Raw genomic sequence first — 19,316 nt, 5'->3', positions numbered from 1 at the left:
CTGCAGCCTGCCTTCAATTTCATTGACTCCTGTGTTCTTTTTCCCGGCTTGGAACCAGACTGGATTTTTCTTCCAACAATGTACACTCAGTTTCACTTTGGTGACAGCTGCGAGGGCATTTAAAATATTAATTTAGCCATACTTCCTTTTGTTGCAAAAGGAGATCTCTTGATATTGCAAGAAAGAAGTGGCAGAAATCCATACATTTCATTTAAGGGAAACTACAGCTACATTCTTTCCCTGATCCCCTCTAGAGCAGTGGTTCTCAACCTTTCTAATGCCGCGACCCCATAATACGGTTCCCCATGTTGTGGTGACCCCCAACCACTTATACATCACCGGGTGCCAGGGGCGTGGCCAAAGAAAAGGGGAAAAAATGGCGGACAGCCTTGTTTGGCGACCCCCGTGAAATGGTCGTTCGACCCCAAATGGGGTCCCGACCCACAGGTGGAGAACCACTGCTCTAGAGAGTCAGGAAAATCACCTTGGCAGAAATAGGCAAGAATTATAGCTAAAAAGGGCTGAAACATTATTTTATGTTCTGGGGAATAAGATAATATTTGGAAGTGCATTCTTGCTTCACTGGAGCATCAAAAGAACAGGAAATAAAGCACAATCAGCCTTGCAGGATTCTCTTTCTCTAGATAATCTCAACAATGGAAATTTTTTTGGGGAGTCCTGCAGGATTAATTTTCTGCTTTGGCCTACACCCCAACATCTCTGCTCACAGAGCTCTGTTAAGCTTACAAGCTGATTTTGTTTTTGCCAAACTACCATGTAGCGTTGTACACTTCAAAAAAATACAAATAAATCCATCCAGCTTGCAGAAAACGTCTTATTTACTTCGTTTTTTTAAAAATTCCAGATCAATTTTGAAGACAGAGGGAAGAAAGAGATTTCCCATTTCTATTCAGCCGTTATTTTTGCGGAATCTTTGGAGGTGTAGACCGCCATGCTCTCCTGGATTTCTTGAAATGTCTTTCCTCTGGTTTCCGGGACTACCCAGAAAATGTAAATAGAGGTGAGGATCATAAAAGGCCAGTAAAGGAGCAAGTAGTAGGATCCCAGGTGGGACTAGAGACAGAAACAAAAATTAAAAAAAAGATGAGAGGCAAGATCAAACTCGTCAGGCCCGTGAGACACACAACGAATTCCGCGGTATAAGATCACCTCCGTACTGGAAAAAAATCCCCAAGGAGTTTTTTAAATAAATATTTTATTTACTTTTTAAACTTTCAAAGGGATTATAGGATCCCTTACCTTGGTCAGAAGAAAGAGCAGGGCTGAGATAAAATTGGCTCCCCAGCTGACGAACCCTGCAATCACACACGCTGACACTCGGGACGACTGGAGGAACAATTCACCGATAATCAAAGGAAGAACGGAAGCTGGATGGACAGAGGAAGTCTTGTAATTTTTTTTTTAAAAAAAAGCAAAAAAAACCCTCACAAAATGTTCCCTTGCAAAGTCTCCATATCCCATCTGATCACAAACCTAGTCCGGTTACGTAGCCCATAAAGAAGAGGATCAAAACAATGCTGGTGAAGATCAGTGAGGAGCTGTAGACCTGTGGGGAAGAGGGAAGCACCTGTGGGGTGATCATCAAAGCAGTATCCCTCCCCCTCCCCCCCCCGACTCCACACCTTCAACCGACCTCTCTTCCACGCGGTTTGGCAACCCATCTATAGAATGGCATGAACTCTATGAAATTGACCAACAGGGATGTAATTGATGGATTGGTGAAATTGACCAACTGGATGGAATTGACAAATGGGTGAAATTGACCGACAGGGATGTAATTGATGGGTTGGTGAAATTGGCCAACTGGATGGAATGGTCAAATGGGTGAAACTGACCAACTGGATGAAATTGACAGATTGGTGCAATTGACCCACTGCGTGAAATTCACCGGATCGATTTTCATGAGTTGGGAAGGTTTGTGTGTGTGAAAGAACAGGGAAACCCACCTGAAAAGCGAAGACTAGAGCAATATTTGAGATGGTACAAATCAAGAAGCCACTCAACAGGAGAAACCTCCGCCCCAAGGACTCAATGGTGCAGATCTAGAAAAAAAAGCAAACCAGAAAAGGATTGACACTTCAGAACCCTGGAGAAAAAGTCCTGAGAAGACCATGGACAGCCAAGAACACAAACCAGTGGATCATCAAATAAATGAGCCCACAATTCTTCATCAAGGCTAAAAGAATCCTGGTCCTTGCTTTTGCTATCGTGGTTTTGCTAGTTTAAACTGCTCCCCTCTGGCTGTATTGCTCTGGGGTACGTCACCCTAGTTCGGTGGAGTGACGGAGGCAGCTGATAACACGAACAAAACAGGAATCAAGTGGCGATTTGACGTGGCTTACGGTTGTCAGAAGCGTCAGCTCGATGATCAAGCTTCCTACTAAGGAAAGGAGGTTTATATCTTTGGCGGACAGTCCTAAAACTTTATAGGTCTGCTGGGCGAAAATTAAAATCTGCAATCAAGGACAAAAGAGATGCAGATAGAGGCATGCATAGTATTTGAGTCAGGCTTTAAAAACCCAAGTTGCAATTCTTCTAAGTAGATTTATCATCTGCAGACAAAATCTTGCCAAATTATAGTAGAGAATTGCACGATAAAGCATAAACACTGAGAACTATTAAGGAGGAGCCATCTTCACCCTCTTTCTCTCAGGCCAACTAGAATTCATTTTCTCCCTCTTGGGAATCCAGACCACATTCCGTCACAGTTTGCCCTTTTGTAAACTGTAACAGCTACCTCTCCAACCCTCCGTTGTCCTGGAGCCCAGGAACAGTCTGGATGTGGATCCAAAAACTTTGTTCCTAGCTACAAGCCAGTACTCGGCACTTTGACGAGGACAGAGACTCCCCATTTGAGCCGTGCAAAAGCAAACGAAACATCTTTGTTATGCGAGGTTGCTTGGGGAAGTCACTAACCATGTTTATTTGCACAAATCCAGTTCCGGAGACTAAGACCACGACGGTAATGAGATGCCACCGGAGGCTGCGGAAGTGAAGAAGTTTCCACACGGTCATGTTCTTCTGGCTGCTTTCGGCAAGGTGTTCCTGATAAAGTTCTTCCATCTCCTCCTCTACATCTTCTTCCCCTCTCAGCATCTTCAAGACTAGAGGAGGTGGAAGAGGAGGGGAAGACAAGAAAATGTGCAGAGCAGTATAGAGTTGGGTTTTCATGCCGCCCCTGTCCAACAGGTCTTAACTCTGGAGTTTGGTAGGGCTGGGATGGTCCAGGGTTTCTAGATGGTTACAGCAAAGCCTGTAACCCATAGTCTGTTCTTCTCCACTTCTTCCTTTTCTTCTCATATCTCAAGAACATTTGGAAATTGGGTGGCTTGGTCAGCCATACTAATAATCCTCAGGAAGGACCATCTCTAGACACGGCCTTTTGGAGCTCACCTTTTCCATTCCCACCAAAGTATCTTAAACAACCATCTAAAATGTGGTTCCTTTAAGTCCAACTGGTCTTAACTCTGGAGTTTGGGAGGGCTGGGATGGTCCAGAGTCCAGGGCAGGGGTAGGCAACCTCGGCTCTTTTATGACTCATGGACTTCAACTCCTAGAATTCCTGAGTCAGCTATCCTATGCTGACTCAGGAATTCTGGGAGTTGAAGTCCATGAGTCATAAAAGAGCCGAGGTTGCCTACCCCTGGTCCAGGGCACAGCCTGTAACCCTCTTCTCCCCTTCTTCCTTTACTTCTCACATCTGAGAGCATTTGGAAATTGGGTGGCCTGGTCAGCCATACTCCAAGACCCTCACTCTATTTCTGGAGGACACCCCCAAGAAGCAACCTTTGGGATGATGGCTTCCAACTTCATTAGTGCAAGGAATGTGGGGAACAAAACTGAGGACATCTCCCCTCTTATTAAGATAATTCCCAGGAAGGACCATCTCTAGCCACGGCCTCTTGGAGCTCACCTTTTCCATTCCCACCAAAGTATCTGACACACCCAAAGGACCTCTTAAGCAACCATCTAAAACGTGGTTCCTTTACGGGGGCCACGATTGGCAAAGGGGCTACATTTGGAAGGAGCCACCAAGCGCTGCAGATCTGAAGGGCAGGCCTGATCCTCCCTTTGGCCCAGATGTGTGGCTCATAAGGCCAGACTCGTGTGGCCCTTACCTTGTCTTGCTTTCTCTTTGTCATTCCTCTGCATGTACAGGAACCTCGGGCTTTCCGGAGAAGGCAACAAAAATATACTACTAAGTATAGCAAATATGGCAATAACGCCCACTAATAATGAATAATCTGTGGCAGAGAGAGAGAGAGAAAGAGAGAGAGGGAAGAGGAACGTTAGGAAGTTGCTGATCCTGCTCCAGGTTTTAGAAGCAACTTGTCTCTTTTCTCCTTCCTTTTCTCTCGCTTTGATCCTTCTTTGCTGGGACTTTTTTGAGAATGGAAAGATGCCCTTCCTGGCTTAGCATGACTTAAAAGTCTGCAGCAACGACAGAGGCAGAAATACTTACTTTCTTCGTTTCCCCAGATCTGGGGGTTAATTAAGATTTGGACCAGTATGTATCCCCAGCTGAAGAAGAAGACCAAAGTTGTCAGCAAGGCGCCTCTGAGATTCAAGGAAGAGATCTCAAGGATGTAGAGAGGGACGGAGAAACTAAACATACCTGTGGAATGAATTAAAAATTGCATGACAGTCACAGCTTGCATTCTAGTGAGTGCCAAAGTTAGGAGCATCTACGGTGTGTGGCTGGCCCTGAGATTTGTGGTTTTAAATCTCCAGGTTAGGGAACACTGTGTTATAACAATGCTCTGATATCCTAATGCAACCTTAACGTGTTCCTGCCTGGCGCTCCGGTTTGGGCTAGTATCTCAAAACTAATCCCGGAGCCAAGAAATTAAATTATGTGCAAAGGAGCCCTGGTTTACCAGCCCTTCTCTCCCTAGCCTGCTTTTTGTCATTTCAAGGGTATGAATCTGAGTGCCGTCTCCCTATCACTAAAATCCTCAGGGTCTTTTTTTAACCAGATTTATTGAAGGGGAGACAAGAGTTAGGTTGCAAAAATCCTGGCAACTGGGTACAATCCATTTCCTTCTACATCCAATTTATTTCTGCATTCATTAGGGATATTTCTTCCTGGTGGATTCACTGCCCTGTTTTCTTGCTAACAGAAGTAATACCTGCATGTTCTATGCTCAGGATATTTGGAAAGTACCATCCTGATTCCTAGGCTGAAGATGGCAGACCTGAGATCCATTGTGCTAGTAGTCCAGAAAGGATGTTGTGAATCCACTGAATAGATATCTGTCATCGCAAAGGCAAACTCCTAAATTAAGGGACGTTTAATGCAAAGGTAGAGTTTAGTTCTTCTATTTGGGAGCGTAAAATAAAATGGTCACGGACTCACCTAATTCCATTCCTGCCAAAAAACGGGCAAACAGGCTGAATTCAACGCTCTGGAATATTTTATCAAAACAAAGGATGGCAGCCAAAAAAACATTCATTGCATTACTAATTAATAGGGCGCATTTCCTGAAAAGACATGGAAAAAGACACATTCAGGAAGCAGGAATCACAAAAAAAAAAAAATGCTAATTTTTTAAGTCCTGAACCACCAGCAACCTCTTGATTGTCATTTTAAGGGAATAATTTTCAAAATATATAGAATATTAGTACAGTTGGAGGTAGAAGGACGATTCTAACTTACTTACTTCCCTCTGCTCAGGGGCTCTTGGGTATGTCTAATTTAATGAAAATGGAATTTCCTAACAGTGAGAATAATTAACCAGTGGAACAACCTGCCTCCAGAAGTTGTGGGTGCTCCATCACTGGAGGTTTTTAAGAAGAGATTGAACAACCATTTTTCTGAAATGTTATAGGTGTCTCCTGCTCAAGCAGAAAAACTAGGAAAAATTCAAAATTCCTCCCAACTGTTATTCTGTTATTTAAACACAGTCCTGTTAATCTTGGTAAGTTTAAACATTGGTTCTCTTTTCAGTCGATCAATAGGTTCTGGGGCTTAGGAGCTGAGTGGGTACTCAGGAAAGGGGTTGATTTTACATGCCAATGTATGGCATGAACGCCAACAGAAACAGCCCAGAAATTATGTTTAAGGTGTGCCAGTACCTGCCATATCTATCTGCCAGACAGCTCCAAACATACACCCCAAAAAGGCCTCCGAAGGGGACGAAAATGCTGAATAATATAAAGAACTCAAAATGCACGGAGCCTGTATCGATCCCTTCGTTCTGAAGATTCACCAACTGCATCTTTATCTTAAAAATATAAAATGGAAAGCCGCATCAACAACACACATCTGTGCTGCACTTCCTTCCCAGCTGCCTCCCTCCGTTGCACCTATCAACAATCCTGCGAGGTAGGCTGTCAGCTCACAGTCCCTAAGAAAAACCCAGGTCCTGATTTGCCATTTGAAGGAATCTGGAGCAGAGATGCTAAACCAATTTATTTTTCTTAGAAACTTTGGGACATTTTTCTCCCGTTTCCCCGCCAAACAATATATTCGACCTTTGGCCATTAAGGTGGGCAGGTGAGACTTCGCAGGTGGAAAACCATCCTGGCTTTTTTTCTTTAAGGAAAAAAAAACCATGGTTTCCCAAAGGTGCTTTTTGAAAAGAGGGAAGGGAGAGAAAGGGAGAGAAAGGAAAGGGGAAAAAAAAAGATGGAAAGGAGAGAGAAGAGGAGAGGCAGACAATATCATTTGAAACCCCGATGGGGAGGGCTAAGCCAGCATCCATGTGCCATGAAAACCCGAGACACTGGGCCCACGCAGAGTAACCTCAGCAATCCTAATGCAGGGCAGCAGGTTGTGTGAATAATTGCCAAGTCCCCAACCCGGGACTGCCCAGCGACACACAGCAGGGCTCACTTACCACAGCGGGATTGGTGATCAGAAAGAACGTGTATCCATACTGGAAGAACCCCAAACTGGCACCCAATATTGACAAAACGAGTGGGCGGGTCAGTTTCTATGAGATGGTGCAAGGGGAGGAAAACAACAACACAATTCCTTGAGTGAAAAGGACAAAAACCAACACAACACATCTTAGACCTCCCCTCTCATCTCAGCCCTACAGTTTCTGGCTTGGATGGGAACAAGGCTGATCTTCTGCCCCTGCTTTTTTGTTAGGAAAGGTAATTATTTTCCCCCATGTTAGTCTGCACCCCGGGCATCTCCTGGTGGTGTCTTAACCACAAAGAAATCAGGGTCAATTCTGAGTTATTAAGAGAGTCCTAAAACTTGTCTAGGCACTGCATTTTTTTAAAAAAATAAAAATACACTTGAGCGAGAGCTCTAATTTCTTCAGAAATTATTTATAATTTCTCTGCCCTGCCTTGCCCTGAAGCTTAGAAATAATCACGGATCAAGATAAACCGCGACTTCAGCAGCCCTCCAAACTCACATTACTTCGGATTATGGGTTCCAAGTCCTCTTTCTCCTCCATCTTTCCGGGGAGATCGAGAGGAACACCTGGGGGGAAAGCGAACAAATGTCCTTTCTTTTGAACATTGTCTTGAGAGCTCCGCGTTCATTTCCTAATTGTTTTAATAAATTCCCCAAATTCGTTGGCAACCTCCCGGATCCTCACCTGCTCCCCTGCCAGCCCCATTGGAGGAGGCCTGGTCTCCAGATTTGGATTTTAAGGCTAGAATTTTCTTTTTTAAAAAAAGCAAACTTAACTGTTTTTTGGGGGGAGAAAAGGAGAAAAACTACAGCTATCTTTTCTTTTGAAGGAAGAATCCTGGAGTGGCAGCAGAGAGCCAATCAAGAAACATTCCAGGAAAAGCGGAATGGCAGTTAGGGAGCCCTTTTGCATAAACTTCCATCCAGGTGATTCCAAATTTCTGTTGCTAATACTTTTGTTAAAGGGATCTTTGGCGCGATTTACCCCCTTTCTCGCTAGAGTTGTTAAGTGAATCACTGCACTTGTTCAGTTAGTAACGGCGTTGGTAAATGAATCTGGCTTCGCCATTGGCTTTCCTTGCCAGAACGGTCGCCAAAGGGGATCCCGTGACCCCTGGACACTGCCACCGTCGTAAATACAAGTCAGTGGCCAAGCGTCCGGATCTCCGTCACGTGACCGTGGGGATGCTGCCACCGTCTTCATGGCGAAAGACGGTCACAAGTCACTTTATTTCTGTGTCGTTGCAACCAGTCACTAAATGGACTGTTGTAAGTCAAGGAGTACCTACCTTTGGATCAGGTTTTTTTTTTAATTTGCTTTTTTTTTCAGTATTCAGTTGGGGTGGATCCTTTATGTCTTAATGTTAGATTTAATTTGGTAGTTGGGTTTCTTTTTTCCCCTTTTTTGCACAATTTGCCCCCCTTTTTTGTCGGTTAATATGATTTTCTGTTTGCACTGTATTCTCGTTAATAAAACAAATAAAGGTATATAGCGGAGGGGTGAGCTAAAGCAGCTCAAGCTGATTGTGGGGGGCTGGGGAAGAGGGAGTGGGAGCTGGGGGGCTGCCGGGGGCTTCTGTGGGGCAGGCCTGAGGAAGAGAATGGGGCAGGATAGGGGAGGCTTCTGTGGGGCAACCCTGAGGGAGAGAAGGGGGCAGGATAGGGGAGGCTTCTATGGGGCAGCCTGAGGGAGAGAAGGGGACACGATTACTTTCTATGGGGGCAACCCTGAGGGAGAAAAGGGGGCAGGATAGGGGAGGCTTCTATGGGGCAGCCTGAGGGAGAGAAGGGGACACGATTACTTTCTATGGGGGCAACCCTGAGGGAGAGAAGGGGGCAGGATAGGGGAGGCTTCTATGGGGCAGCCTGAGGGAGAGAAGGGGACACGATTACTTTCTATGGGGGCAACCCTGAGGGAGAAAAGGGGGCAGGATAGGGGAGGCTTCTATGGGGCAGCCTGAGGGAGAGAAGGGGACACGATTACTTTCTATGGGGGCAACCCTGAGGGAGAAAAGGGGGCAGGATAGGGGAGGCTTCTATGGGGCAGCCTGAGGGAGAGAAGGGGACACGATTACTTTCTATGGGGGCAACCCTGAGGGAGAGAAGGGGGCAGGATAGGGGAGGCTTCTATGGGGCAGCCTGAGGGAGAGAAGGGGACACGATTACTTTCTATGGGGGCAACCCTGAGGGAGAAAAGGGGGCAGGATAGGGGAGGCTTCTATGGGGCAGCCTGAGGGAGAGAAGGGGACACGATTACTTTCTATGGGGGCAACCCTGAGGGAGAAAAGGGGGCAGGATAGGGGAGGCTTCTGTGGGGCAGGTCTGAGGGAGAGAGTGTGAGTGACAGGGAGGCAAGCGGAGGAATCAAGGAAGGAGCAGAGGCTGTGGAAGGAGAGCCCAGCAAGCAGTGCAAGAGAGGGAGAAGAGAGAGGGAAGAAGGGCCGACTGGCCACTTGGTCACCTTCCCTTCACTTGACCCGCCGGCTGGGAAAAGACTGACCACCACCCCAAGTGACCCAGGCAAGGGTCACTTGCTTGAGCGAGGGGCCACTGTGGACCGGCAGCCATACCAAGAGCGCCAGGACAACCTGGACTCCAGCAAGCCTTACACATGTATAAACACAAAGACACACCGCACGGTGCATAAAATCATTTCCCGTGGCTTGCACCGATACAATTAAATGCCTTTTTTTTTTTAAACAAGTACTGAGTTTGAAGGGAAAACTCCATTCGGGGACTTTTCCCCTTTGTTAAATAACTCGGGTGACATATTTTGGTTTGGACCAAGATAGGGTAAATAGAAGCTTTCCCCCCCCCCAAAAAAACCTTTACTTTCGTCCTTCTTTCAGGTCTCTACGTTGCCGCATGTTTTGAGCTTTCCCACTTTTTCTCATTTGCAAATCGGTTATTTTAATAATCTGGGCTTGAGATGGGGGTGCTGGAGTCTCGGCAGGTAGTCCCGCGCCGGCTTATTCAATATGCTGATTGTTAAATAACACGCTTATTAAATCCCGCTTTTTCTCCGTTTCTGGCATCCTCCTGCGGAGGCCGAAATACGGATGACCACATTGTTAAATTCCGACTGCTGATCTGTCACTCCACTTCCTCTTTCTTTCCTTTCCCTTTGTTTTACTTTCTTACATCACTTCATTTTGCCTCCCGCGTTCCTTCATTGAAACGGGCAAGGATTTATAGCAAGGCAATGCAGAACAGACTGTCATGTCTGCCAGGATAGTTCTAGGTTGCTTCTCTCCTTGGTTAGTTTCCATCCATTGTCTTGTCCTGCCTACTGGTGCTTTGGAGAATAGCTTGACTCCCTCTTCTTTGGGGCAGCCTCTCAGATATTGCAACCCTGCTATCATATCAACCCTGGTCCTTCTTTTCATTAAACTAGACCAGTGGTTCTCAACCTGTGGGTCAGGACCCCATTTGGGGTCGAACAATCATTTCACGGGGGCCGCCAAACAACACAGTCCGCCATTTTTTCCCCCTTTTCCTTAGCTGTGCTACTCCCTTTTATTCTGTTGGCTTTTGAAAGCCAATAGAATAGACTCTCTTGAATAGAGTCTAATTCTATTGGCTTTCCAAAGCCAATAGGAATTGTCCAGGCTGTCTCTGCCCTGCTGAGCCCGCCAAAAGTCCCATTCTGCAAACGGTGCTGCACCCGTTGAGTAGTCCTCAACTTACGACCGGTTAGGTAGTCCTCGACTTACGACCGGTTGGGGGATCGCGGCATTTAAAAGGCTGAGAACCACTGAACTAGACAAACCTAATTCCTGCAACTGTTCCTTGTATGTTTTAGCCTCCAGCCCCCTGATCATCTTTGTTGCTCTTCTTTGCACTCTTTCTAGAGTCCCAATATTGTGGTGACCAAAACTGGATGCAATATTCCAAGTGTGGTCTTATCAGGGCAATATAAGGATACTGCAAGAAAGAAACAGCAGAAATCCATTTCTGATATAATGGGAGCTACAATTCTTCTCCTCTAGAGAGTCAGGAAAATCACCTTGGCAGAAATAGGCAAGAAGTATAGCTAAAAAGGGCCAAAACGTTATTTTATATCTGGGGGAATAAGATAAGATAATATTTGGAAGTGACTTCCTGGCTCACTAGAGCATCAGAAGAACAGAAGCACAATCAGCCTTGCAAGATATTCTTTTTCTAGCTAATTTCAATAATGGATTTTTTTTTTTGGCTTTTTTGCAAGATATTCTTTTTCTAGCTAATTTCAATAATGGATTTTTTTTTTTTTTTTGGCTTTCTTGATTTTCTGCTTTGGCCTACCTCACAGGGCTGACACCGACATCTCTGCTCACACAGCTCTGCTAAATTTGCACGCTGATCTTTTTTGCCAAACTAGCATTATAGCACTTAAAAATAATATATATAAATCCATCCAGCTTGCAGAAAGCTTCTGCTTTACTTCATTTTTTTAATTCCAGCTCCATTTTGAAAAGAGAGGGAATAAAGAGATTTCCTATTCAGCCGTTATTTTTCTGGAATTTTTGTAAGTCAAGGCCGCTATGCTCTCCTGGATTTCTTGAAATGTCTTGCCGCTGGTTTCCGGAACTACCCGGAAAATGTAAATAAAGATGAGGACCATAAAAGGCCAGTAAAGGAGCAAGTAGTAGGATCCAAGTTGGGACTAAGAGACAGAAACAAAAATTAAAAAATACGAAAGGCAGGTCCATGAGACACCCAGAATTCTGGGGTAAGATCACCTCTCTGTTTTTAAATAAGTATTTTTAATATATTTTTAAACTTCCTTACCTTCGTCAGAACAAACAGAATGGCTGAGATAAATTTGATTCCCCAGCTGACAAATCCTGCAATCACACATGCCGATGCTCGGGATGACTGGAGGAACAATTCACCAATAATCAAAGGAAGAATGCCAGCTATAAGGAGAGAAGGTCTTCTATTTATTTAAAAAAAAAAAAAACAACAACCACAAAACCTTCCCTTGGTTTTTCTCCACCTATGGAAACTCCATATCCCATCTGATCACAAACCTGGTCCCGTTACGTAGCCCATGAAGAAGAGGATAATCAAAACAATGCTAATGAAGGCCAGTGAGGGCTCTTCAACCTGTGGGGAAGAAGAAGCACCTATAGGGTAACCTTCAAAGCAGTATCCCTTCCTCCACCCAACTTCGCATCTTTAACCAACCTCATATTTTCCACACGGTTAGAGAATCCTATCTACAGAAAACTGGGATGAACGCTATGAAACCGACCAACTGGATTAAATTGACAGATTGGTGCAATTGACCAACTGGATGAAACTGACGGATTGTTGAAATTGACCAACTGGATGAAACTGACAGATTGTTGAAATTGACCAACTGGATGAAATTGACAGATTGGTGAAATTGACCAACCGGATGAAATTGGAAGATTGGCACTACTGACGAACTGCATGAAGTGATAGATTGGTGCAATTGACCAACTGGATGAAACTGACGGATTGTTGAAATTGACCAACTGGATCAAATTGACAGATTGGTGAAATTGAGCAACCGGATGAAATTGGAAGATTGGCACTACTGACGAACTACATGAAGTGATAGATTGGTGCAATTGACCAACTGGATGAAACTGACGGATTATTGAAATTGTCCAATTGGATGAAATTGACAGATTGGTGAAATTGACCAACTGGGTGAAATTCACCAGATCAATTTTAACGGACTGGGAAGGTTTGTGTGTGTGTGAAAAAAAACGCAGGGATGTCAAACAGGGGTTGCCCCGATGCAGAGAACAGGAGGGAAACCCACCTGAAAAGTGAAGACGAGGGCAATATTTGAGATGCAACAAATCAAGAAGCCGCTCAACAGGAGAAACCTCCGCCCCAAGGACTCGACGGTGCAGATCTAGAAAAAAAAAAGCGAACCAGAAAAGGATTGACACTTCAGGACCCTGGAGAAAAACTCCCGAGAAGACCATGGCCATCCAAGAACACAAACCAGTGGATCATCAAATAAATGAGCCCACAATTCTTCATCAAGGCTAAAACAATCCTGGTCTTTGCTCTTTCTATTGTGTTTCTGCTAGTTTGAACTGCTCCCTGCTGGTTGTATTGCTTTGGGGTACATCACCCCAGATTCGGTGGAGTGACGGAGGCAGCTGATAACACGAACAAAACCAGGAATCAAGTGGCGATTTGAGGTGGCTTACGGTTGTCAGAAGCATCAGCTGGATGACCACGCTTCCTACTAGTGGAAGGAGCTTCATAGCTTTGTGGGACAGTCCTAAAACTTTATAGGTCTGCTGGACGAAAATTAAAACCTACAATCAAAGACAAAAGAGGGGAAGATGGAAGCACATGTAGGACTTGGGTCAGGCTTTAAAAACCCACATTGCAATTCTCCTAAGGAGATTTATCACCTGCAGACAGAATCTTTCCAAATTATAGCGGAGAATTGCACCATAAGCTTAAACTCTGGGAACTATCAAGGAGGGGCCATCTTCACCCGCTTTCTCTCACACCAACTATCTGAACTGCGTTGTCTCTTGCTTCTCTAGAATGAAGCTCCTCCCTCTTGGGAATCCAGACCACATTCCATCACAGTTTGCCCTTTTGTAAACTGTAACAGCTGCCTCTCTACCCCGCTGTTGCCCTGGAGCGAGGAATAAACTGGATGTGGGTCCAGGAATTTTGTTCCTGGCTACAAGCCAGCGCTCAGGCATTTTGAGGAGGAGAAAGACTCCAAATTTGCAAAAGCAAACAGTTCATCTTTTCTATGCGAGGTTGCTGGGGGAAGTCGCTAACCGCGTTTGTTTGCACAAATCGACTTCCGGAGACTAAGACCACGACGGTGATGAGCTGCCACCGGAGGCTGCGGAAGCGAAGAAGTTTCCACACGGTCATATTCTTCTGGCTGCTTTCGGCAAGGTGTTCCTGATAAAGTTCTTCCATTTCCTCCTCTACATCTTCTACCCCTCTCAGCATCTTCAAGACTAGAGGAGGTGGAAGAGAAGGAGCAGTGTAGAGTTGGGTTTGCATGCCCCCCTCCCCGTCCAACTGGTCTTAACTCTGGAGTTTGGGAGGGCTGGGATGGTCCAGAGTCCAGGGCAGGGGTAGGCAACCTCGGCTCTTTTATGACTCATGGACTTCAACTCCTAGAATTCCTGAGTCAGCTATCCTATGCTGACTCAGGAATTCTGGGAGTTGAAGTCCATGAGTCATAAAAGAGCCGAGGTTGCCTACCCCGGTCCAGGGCACAGCCTGTAACCCATAGTCTTTTCTCCTCTTCTTCCTTTACTTCTCACATCTGAGAGCATTTGGAAATACTCCAAGACCCTCACTCTATTTCTGGAGGACGCCCCCAAGAAGCAACCTTTGGGATGATGGCTTCCAACTTCATTAGTGCAAGGAATGTGGGGAACAAAACTGAGGACATCTCCCCTCTTATTAAGATAATTCCCAGGAAGGACCATCTCTAGCCACGGCCTCTTGGAGCTCACCTTTTCCATTCCCACCAAAGTATCTGACACACCCAAAGGACTTCTTAAAGAACCATCTAAAACAGTGGTCCTCAACCTTTTTAATGCTGTGACCCCCAACTGGTCGTAAGTCGAGGACTACTCAACGGGTGCAGCACCGTTTGCAGAAGGGGACTTTTGGCGGGCTCAGCAGGGCAGAGACAGCCTGGACAATTCCTATTGGCTTTGGAAAGCCAATAGAATTAGACTCTATTCAAGAGAGTCTCTTCTATTGGCTTTCAAAAGCCAATAGAATAAAAGGGAATAGCACAGCTAAGGAAAAGGGGGGAAAAAATGGCGGACTGTGTTGTTTGGCGGCCCCCGTGAAATGATTGTTCGACCCCAAATGGGGTCCCGACCCACAGGTTGAGAACCGCTGATCTAAACCGTGGTTCCTTTACGGGGGCCACGATTGGCAAAGGGGCTACATTTGGAAGGAGCCACCAAGCACGGCAGATCTGAAGGGCAGAAACTGAGCTATAGGCCTGATCCTCCCTGTGGCCCAGACGTGCGCCTCGTAAGGCCATAAGGCCAGACTCGTGTGGCCGTACCTTGTCTTGCTTTCTCTTTGTCATTCCTCTGTATGTGCAGAAACCTCGGGCTTTCCGGAGAAAGAGCCAACAATATAATACTAATTACAGCAAATATGGCAGCAACGCCAGCCAATAATGAAAAATCTGTGGCAGAGAGAGAGAGAGAGAGAGAAAGAGAGAGAGGGAAGGGGAACGTTAGGAAGCTGCTGATCCTGCTCCAGGTTTTAGAAGAAGCAACTTGTCTCTTTTCTCTTTCCTCTTCTCTCGCTTTGATCCTTCTTTGCTGGGACTTTTTGAGAATGGAAAGATGCCCTTCCTGGCTTAGCACGACTTAAAAGTCTGCAGCAACGACAGAGGTGGAAATACTCACCTTCTTCGCTTCCCCAGATCTGGGGGCTGATTAAGATTTGGACCAGTATGTATCCCCAGCTGAAGAAGAGGACCAAAGTCGTCACCAAGGCTCCCCTGAGATTCAAGGAAGAGATCTCAAGGACATAGAGAGGGACGGAGAAACTAAACGCCCCTGTGGAATGAATTGAAAATTGCATTACAGGCACCACTTGCCTTCCAGCGAGGGCGGAATTTAGGGTTTTGCCCCATTTTATGACCTTTTTGCCACAGTTATTAAGTGAATCATAGCAGTTAAGTTAGCTGCACAGTTGTTAAGTGACTTTGGCTTCCCCATTGATGACTAGGGGACTGGAGGCTAAAGCATACAAGGAACGGCTGCTGGAATTGGGTAGGTCTAGTTTAACGAAGAGAAGGACGAGGGGGGACATGATAGCAGTCTTCCAGTATCTCAGGGGCTGCCCCAAAGAAGAGGGAGTCAAGCTCTTCTCCAAAGCGCCTGAAGGCAGGACAAGAAGCAACGGATGGAAACTCATCAAGGAGAGAAGCAACCTGGAACTAAAGAGAAACTTCCTGAACAATTAACCAGTGGAACAACCTGCCTCCAGAAGCGGTGAATGCTCCAACACTGGAAGTTTTAAGAAGAGACTGGACAGCCATTTGTCTGAAATAGTATAGGGTTTCCTGCATGAGCAGGGGGTTGGACTAGATGACCTCCAAGGTCCCTTCCAACTTTACTACTACTATTACTACTACTACTACTACTGTTGTTTTGTTGTTGTTTGTTTGTTGTTGTTGTTGTTGTTGTTGTTATTATTATTATTGATATTCGAACTGGATGTTTTGAGGTTTGGCATTTCTTTGGTGGAGTTTTGCTCTCTGAATTCCCCAATCCTACTCTTTACTCCCCCAATCCTAAACTCCTAAATTACGGGACATTTAATGCAAAGGTCGAGTTCAGCTCTTCTCTTTGGGAGCCTACAAAATAAAGCGGTCACGGACTCACCTGACGTCATTCCTGCCAAAAACCGAGCAAACAGGCTATATTCAAATTGCATGACTATGTTATCGAAACAGAGGATAGCAGACGAAAAAATAGAAAGCCCGTTAATAATTAACACGGCACATTTCCTGGAAAGACACGGAAAGAGACACGTTCAGGAAACAGAAATTGCAAGAGTGCTCTTTAACCATCAGCAGCATCCTGATTGTCTTATTTAAAGGAACAGTTTGTTCCTGGAATTTCAAACATTAAACTACCTCTGCTGGGAGCTCTAACTTGTGTGCTGTAACCATCCAGATGTTGGCACCAGTGGAATTAGAGAGACAGGGCAGAGAAGACTAAAGCTGGGGTCAGTTCTTATCGCTGATGCTAGAAGCCCCAAACCAATGAATTTCCGAGCAAATTAACTTTTCAAAATGTATAGAATATTAGAATATTAAGACAGTTGGAGGTAGAAGGAAGATTCTAATGTAGTCCCTTCACTCTTGGGTATGTCTGGTTTAAGGAAGAGAAGGATTAGGGGGGACATGATAACAGTCTTCCAATAGTTGAGGGGCTGCCCCAAAGAAGAGGGAGTCAAGCTATTCTCCGAAGCCCCTGAAGGCAGGACAACAAGCAACGGATGGAAACTAAGCAAGGAGAGAAGCAACCTAGAACTAAGGAGAAACTTCCTGACAGTCAGAACAATTAACCAGTGGAACAACCTGCCTCCAGAAGCGGTGAATGTTCCAACACTGGAAGTTTTTAAGAAGAGACTGGACAGCCATTTGTCTGAAATGGTATAGGGTTTCCTGCCGGAGCAGGGGGTTGGACTAGATGACCTCCAAGGTCCCTTCCAACTCTGTTATCCTGTTATTTATTAAATATATATTTAAACACAGCCCGTTAATCTTGGTTAATTCAAACCTTGGTTCTCTTTTCAGTGGATCAATAGGCTCTGTGTTCTGGGGCTTAGGAGCTGAGTGGGTACTTAGGAAAGGGATTGACTTTACATGCCAATGTATGGCATGAACGCCAACAGAAACAGCCCAGAAATTATGTTTAAGGTGTGCCAGTACCTGCCATATCTATCTGCCAGACAGCTCCAAACATACACCCCAAAAATGCCTCCCAAGGGGACGAAAACGCTGAGTAATATTAAGAACTCAAAATGCACGGAGCCTGTATCGATCCCTTCGTACTGAAGATTCAGCAACTGCATCTTTATCTTAAAAACATAAAATGGAAAGCCACATCAACAACACACTTCCTTCCCAGCTGCCTCCCTCCATTGCACCTAACAACCCTGCGAGGTAGGCATCAGCTCGCAGTCCCTAAGGGGAAAGGAGATAGGAAAACAGAGGAGAGGAGAGAGGAGAGGGAGAGAAGGAGAAAGGGAAAGGCAGACAATATCATTTGAAACCCCGATGGGGAGGGCTAAGCCAGCATCTGTGTGCCATGAAAACCCGAGACACTGGGCCCACGCAAAGCAACCTCAGCAATCCTAATGCAGGTCAGCAGGTTGTGTGAATAAGTGCCAAGTCCCCAACCCAGGACCGCCCAGCGACACACAGCAGGGCTCACTTACCACAGCAGGATTGGTGATCAGAGAGAACGCGTATCCATACTGGAAAAACCCCAAATTGGCACCCATTATTGACAAAATGAGTGGGCGGGTCAGTTTCTATGAGAGGGGAGGGGGAGGAAAACAACAACACAATTCCTTGAGTGAAAAGGACAAAAACCAACACAACACATCTTAGACCTCCCCTCTCATTTTAGCCCTACAATTTCTGGCTTGGATGGGAACGAGTCTGATCTTCTGCCCCTGCTTTTTTGGTTAGGAAAAGCTAATTATTTCCCCCAAGTTAGTCTGCACCCCAGGCATCTCCTGGTGGCGTCTCATCCACAAACAAACCAGGGTCAATCCTGCTGAGTTATTAGGAGATTCCTAAAACTTATCTAGGCAGTGCAATTTTTTTAAAAAAACAAAAAATACACCGGAGCGAGAGCTCTAATTTCTTCAGAAATTATTTGTAATTTCTCTGCCCTGCCTTGCCCTGAAGCTTAGAAATAACCACGGATCAAGATAAACCGCGACTTCAGCAGCCCTCCAAACTCACATTACTTCGGATTGTGGTTTCCGAGTCCTCTTTCTCCTCCATCTTTCCGGGGTGATCGAGAGGAACACCTGATCGAGCAAAGGGGGGGGGGGAACAAACAATTTTGTCCCACATTTACAAACGATTCTGCCCCTGAACCCAGCTAGAGAACCCCCCCAAACTGTGCTCCCTGATGACTCCTGTTCAAAGGTAGACTGCTGCGGATCAGAGAGGCTCCATAGAGCTCGTCACCAATGACGGTCAGCGTTTCTCAAAGAGAAAATTAAAGGAAACATAAGCAAAAAGGTTTTCCCGTCTTTTCCTTTGAACATTGTCTTGAGAGCTCCACGTTCACTTCCTAATTGTTTTAATAAATTCCCCAAATTCGTTGGCACCCTCCCGGATCCTCACCTGCTCCCCTGCCAGCCCCATTGGAGGAGGCCTGGTCTCCAGATCTGGATTTTAAGGCTAGAATTTTCTTTTATTTTTTAAAAAAAGCAAACTTACTGGTTTTGGGGGGAGTATCTTGGAATAAAAGGAGAAAAGCCACATCTATCTTTTCTTTTGAAGGAAAAATGCTGCGGCAGCAGCGACAGCCAATCAGGGAAAGGAGGCGGGAACATTCCGGGAAAAGCAGAATGGCAGTTAGGGAGCCCTTTTGCATAAATTTCCATCCACTTTCAGGGACCCGCACCTACTTTTTCCCAGCGTTTTTGGTGCAGAAAGTTTTTTTTCCACCTTTCCTGTGTGTCTGAGCATTCCCGGTGATCTCCTGTTGGTCTTCCATCCCAATTCTATGCCTATTTATTTGCCCTTTCTTTCCCAGTCTGCCAAGATCACTTTTTAATTACTTACCTAATTTAAATACCCCCATTTTTCCATGAAATGGTTGAATTAATTGACTGAATACTTTACATGGGCAAGTGTGATTGAACCCGTGAGGAATTTGCCTTAGGGGTAGATGTTCTCAATGGG

At 45.4% G+C, this 19,316-nt stretch overlaps 1 protein-coding gene across 2 annotated transcripts; it reads right to left on the bottom strand.

Annotated features, from left to right (window-relative positions):
* Positions 1-821: 821 nt before the first annotated feature.
* LOC120319078 (solute carrier family 2, facilitated glucose transporter member 5-like) lies at positions 822-18,430 on the bottom strand. Of its 2 annotated transcripts, none has more exons than XM_039367407.1 (21): positions 17,828-18,430; positions 17,319-17,467; positions 16,264-16,388; positions 15,280-15,432; positions 14,928-15,053; positions 13,664-13,851; positions 13,069-13,179; positions 12,669-12,764; positions 11,905-11,980; positions 11,663-11,790; positions 6,861-6,956; positions 6,097-6,245; positions 5,378-5,502; positions 4,484-4,636; positions 4,140-4,265; positions 2,938-3,125; positions 2,364-2,474; positions 1,968-2,063; positions 1,495-1,567; positions 1,261-1,388; positions 822-1,074 (listed from the first exon to the last, which is right to left on the bottom strand). In XM_039367407.1, the coding sequence occupies exons 1-21, from the start codon at positions 17,891-17,893 to the stop codon at positions 907-909; spliced, it is 2,631 nt and encodes an 876-aa protein (XP_039223341.1). In that variant the 5' UTR covers positions 17,894-18,430; the 3' UTR covers positions 822-906. The 2 variants fall into 2 exon arrangements, with proteins under 2 accessions (XP_039223341.1, XP_039223342.1); XM_039367408.1 differs by having other exon boundaries at positions 17,319-17,923; positions 18,363-18,411.
* Between the last annotated feature and the right edge of the window lie 886 nt (positions 18,431-19,316).

Source organism: Crotalus tigris, unplaced genomic scaffold (assembly GCF_016545835.1).
Source record: "Crotalus tigris isolate CLP2741 ecotype Arizona unplaced genomic scaffold, ASM1654583v1 scf7180000020588.15403103151:6194809, whole genome shotgun sequence".
Taxonomy (NCBI): domain Eukaryota; kingdom Metazoa; phylum Chordata; class Lepidosauria; order Squamata; family Viperidae; genus Crotalus; species Crotalus tigris.
The sequence above is the reverse complement of the archived record's forward strand: the minus strand, read 5'-3'. Positions and strand labels throughout refer to the sequence as shown.

Coding starts and splice junctions, on each gene's coding strand:
- LOC120319078 (XM_039367407.1), bottom strand. CDS start 17,893: ATGGGTGCCAATTTGGGGTTTTTCCAGTATGGATACGCGTTCTCTCTG. Junction 13,852..14,927: donor CAAAGAGAAAGCAAGACAAG/GTACGGCCACAC, acceptor CACCTCCTCTAG/TCTTGAAGATGCTGAGAGGG. Junction 4,637..5,377: donor TTTGGCAGGAATGGAATTAG/GTGAGTCCGTGA, acceptor TTCATTCCACAG/GTATGTTTAGTTTCTCCGTC.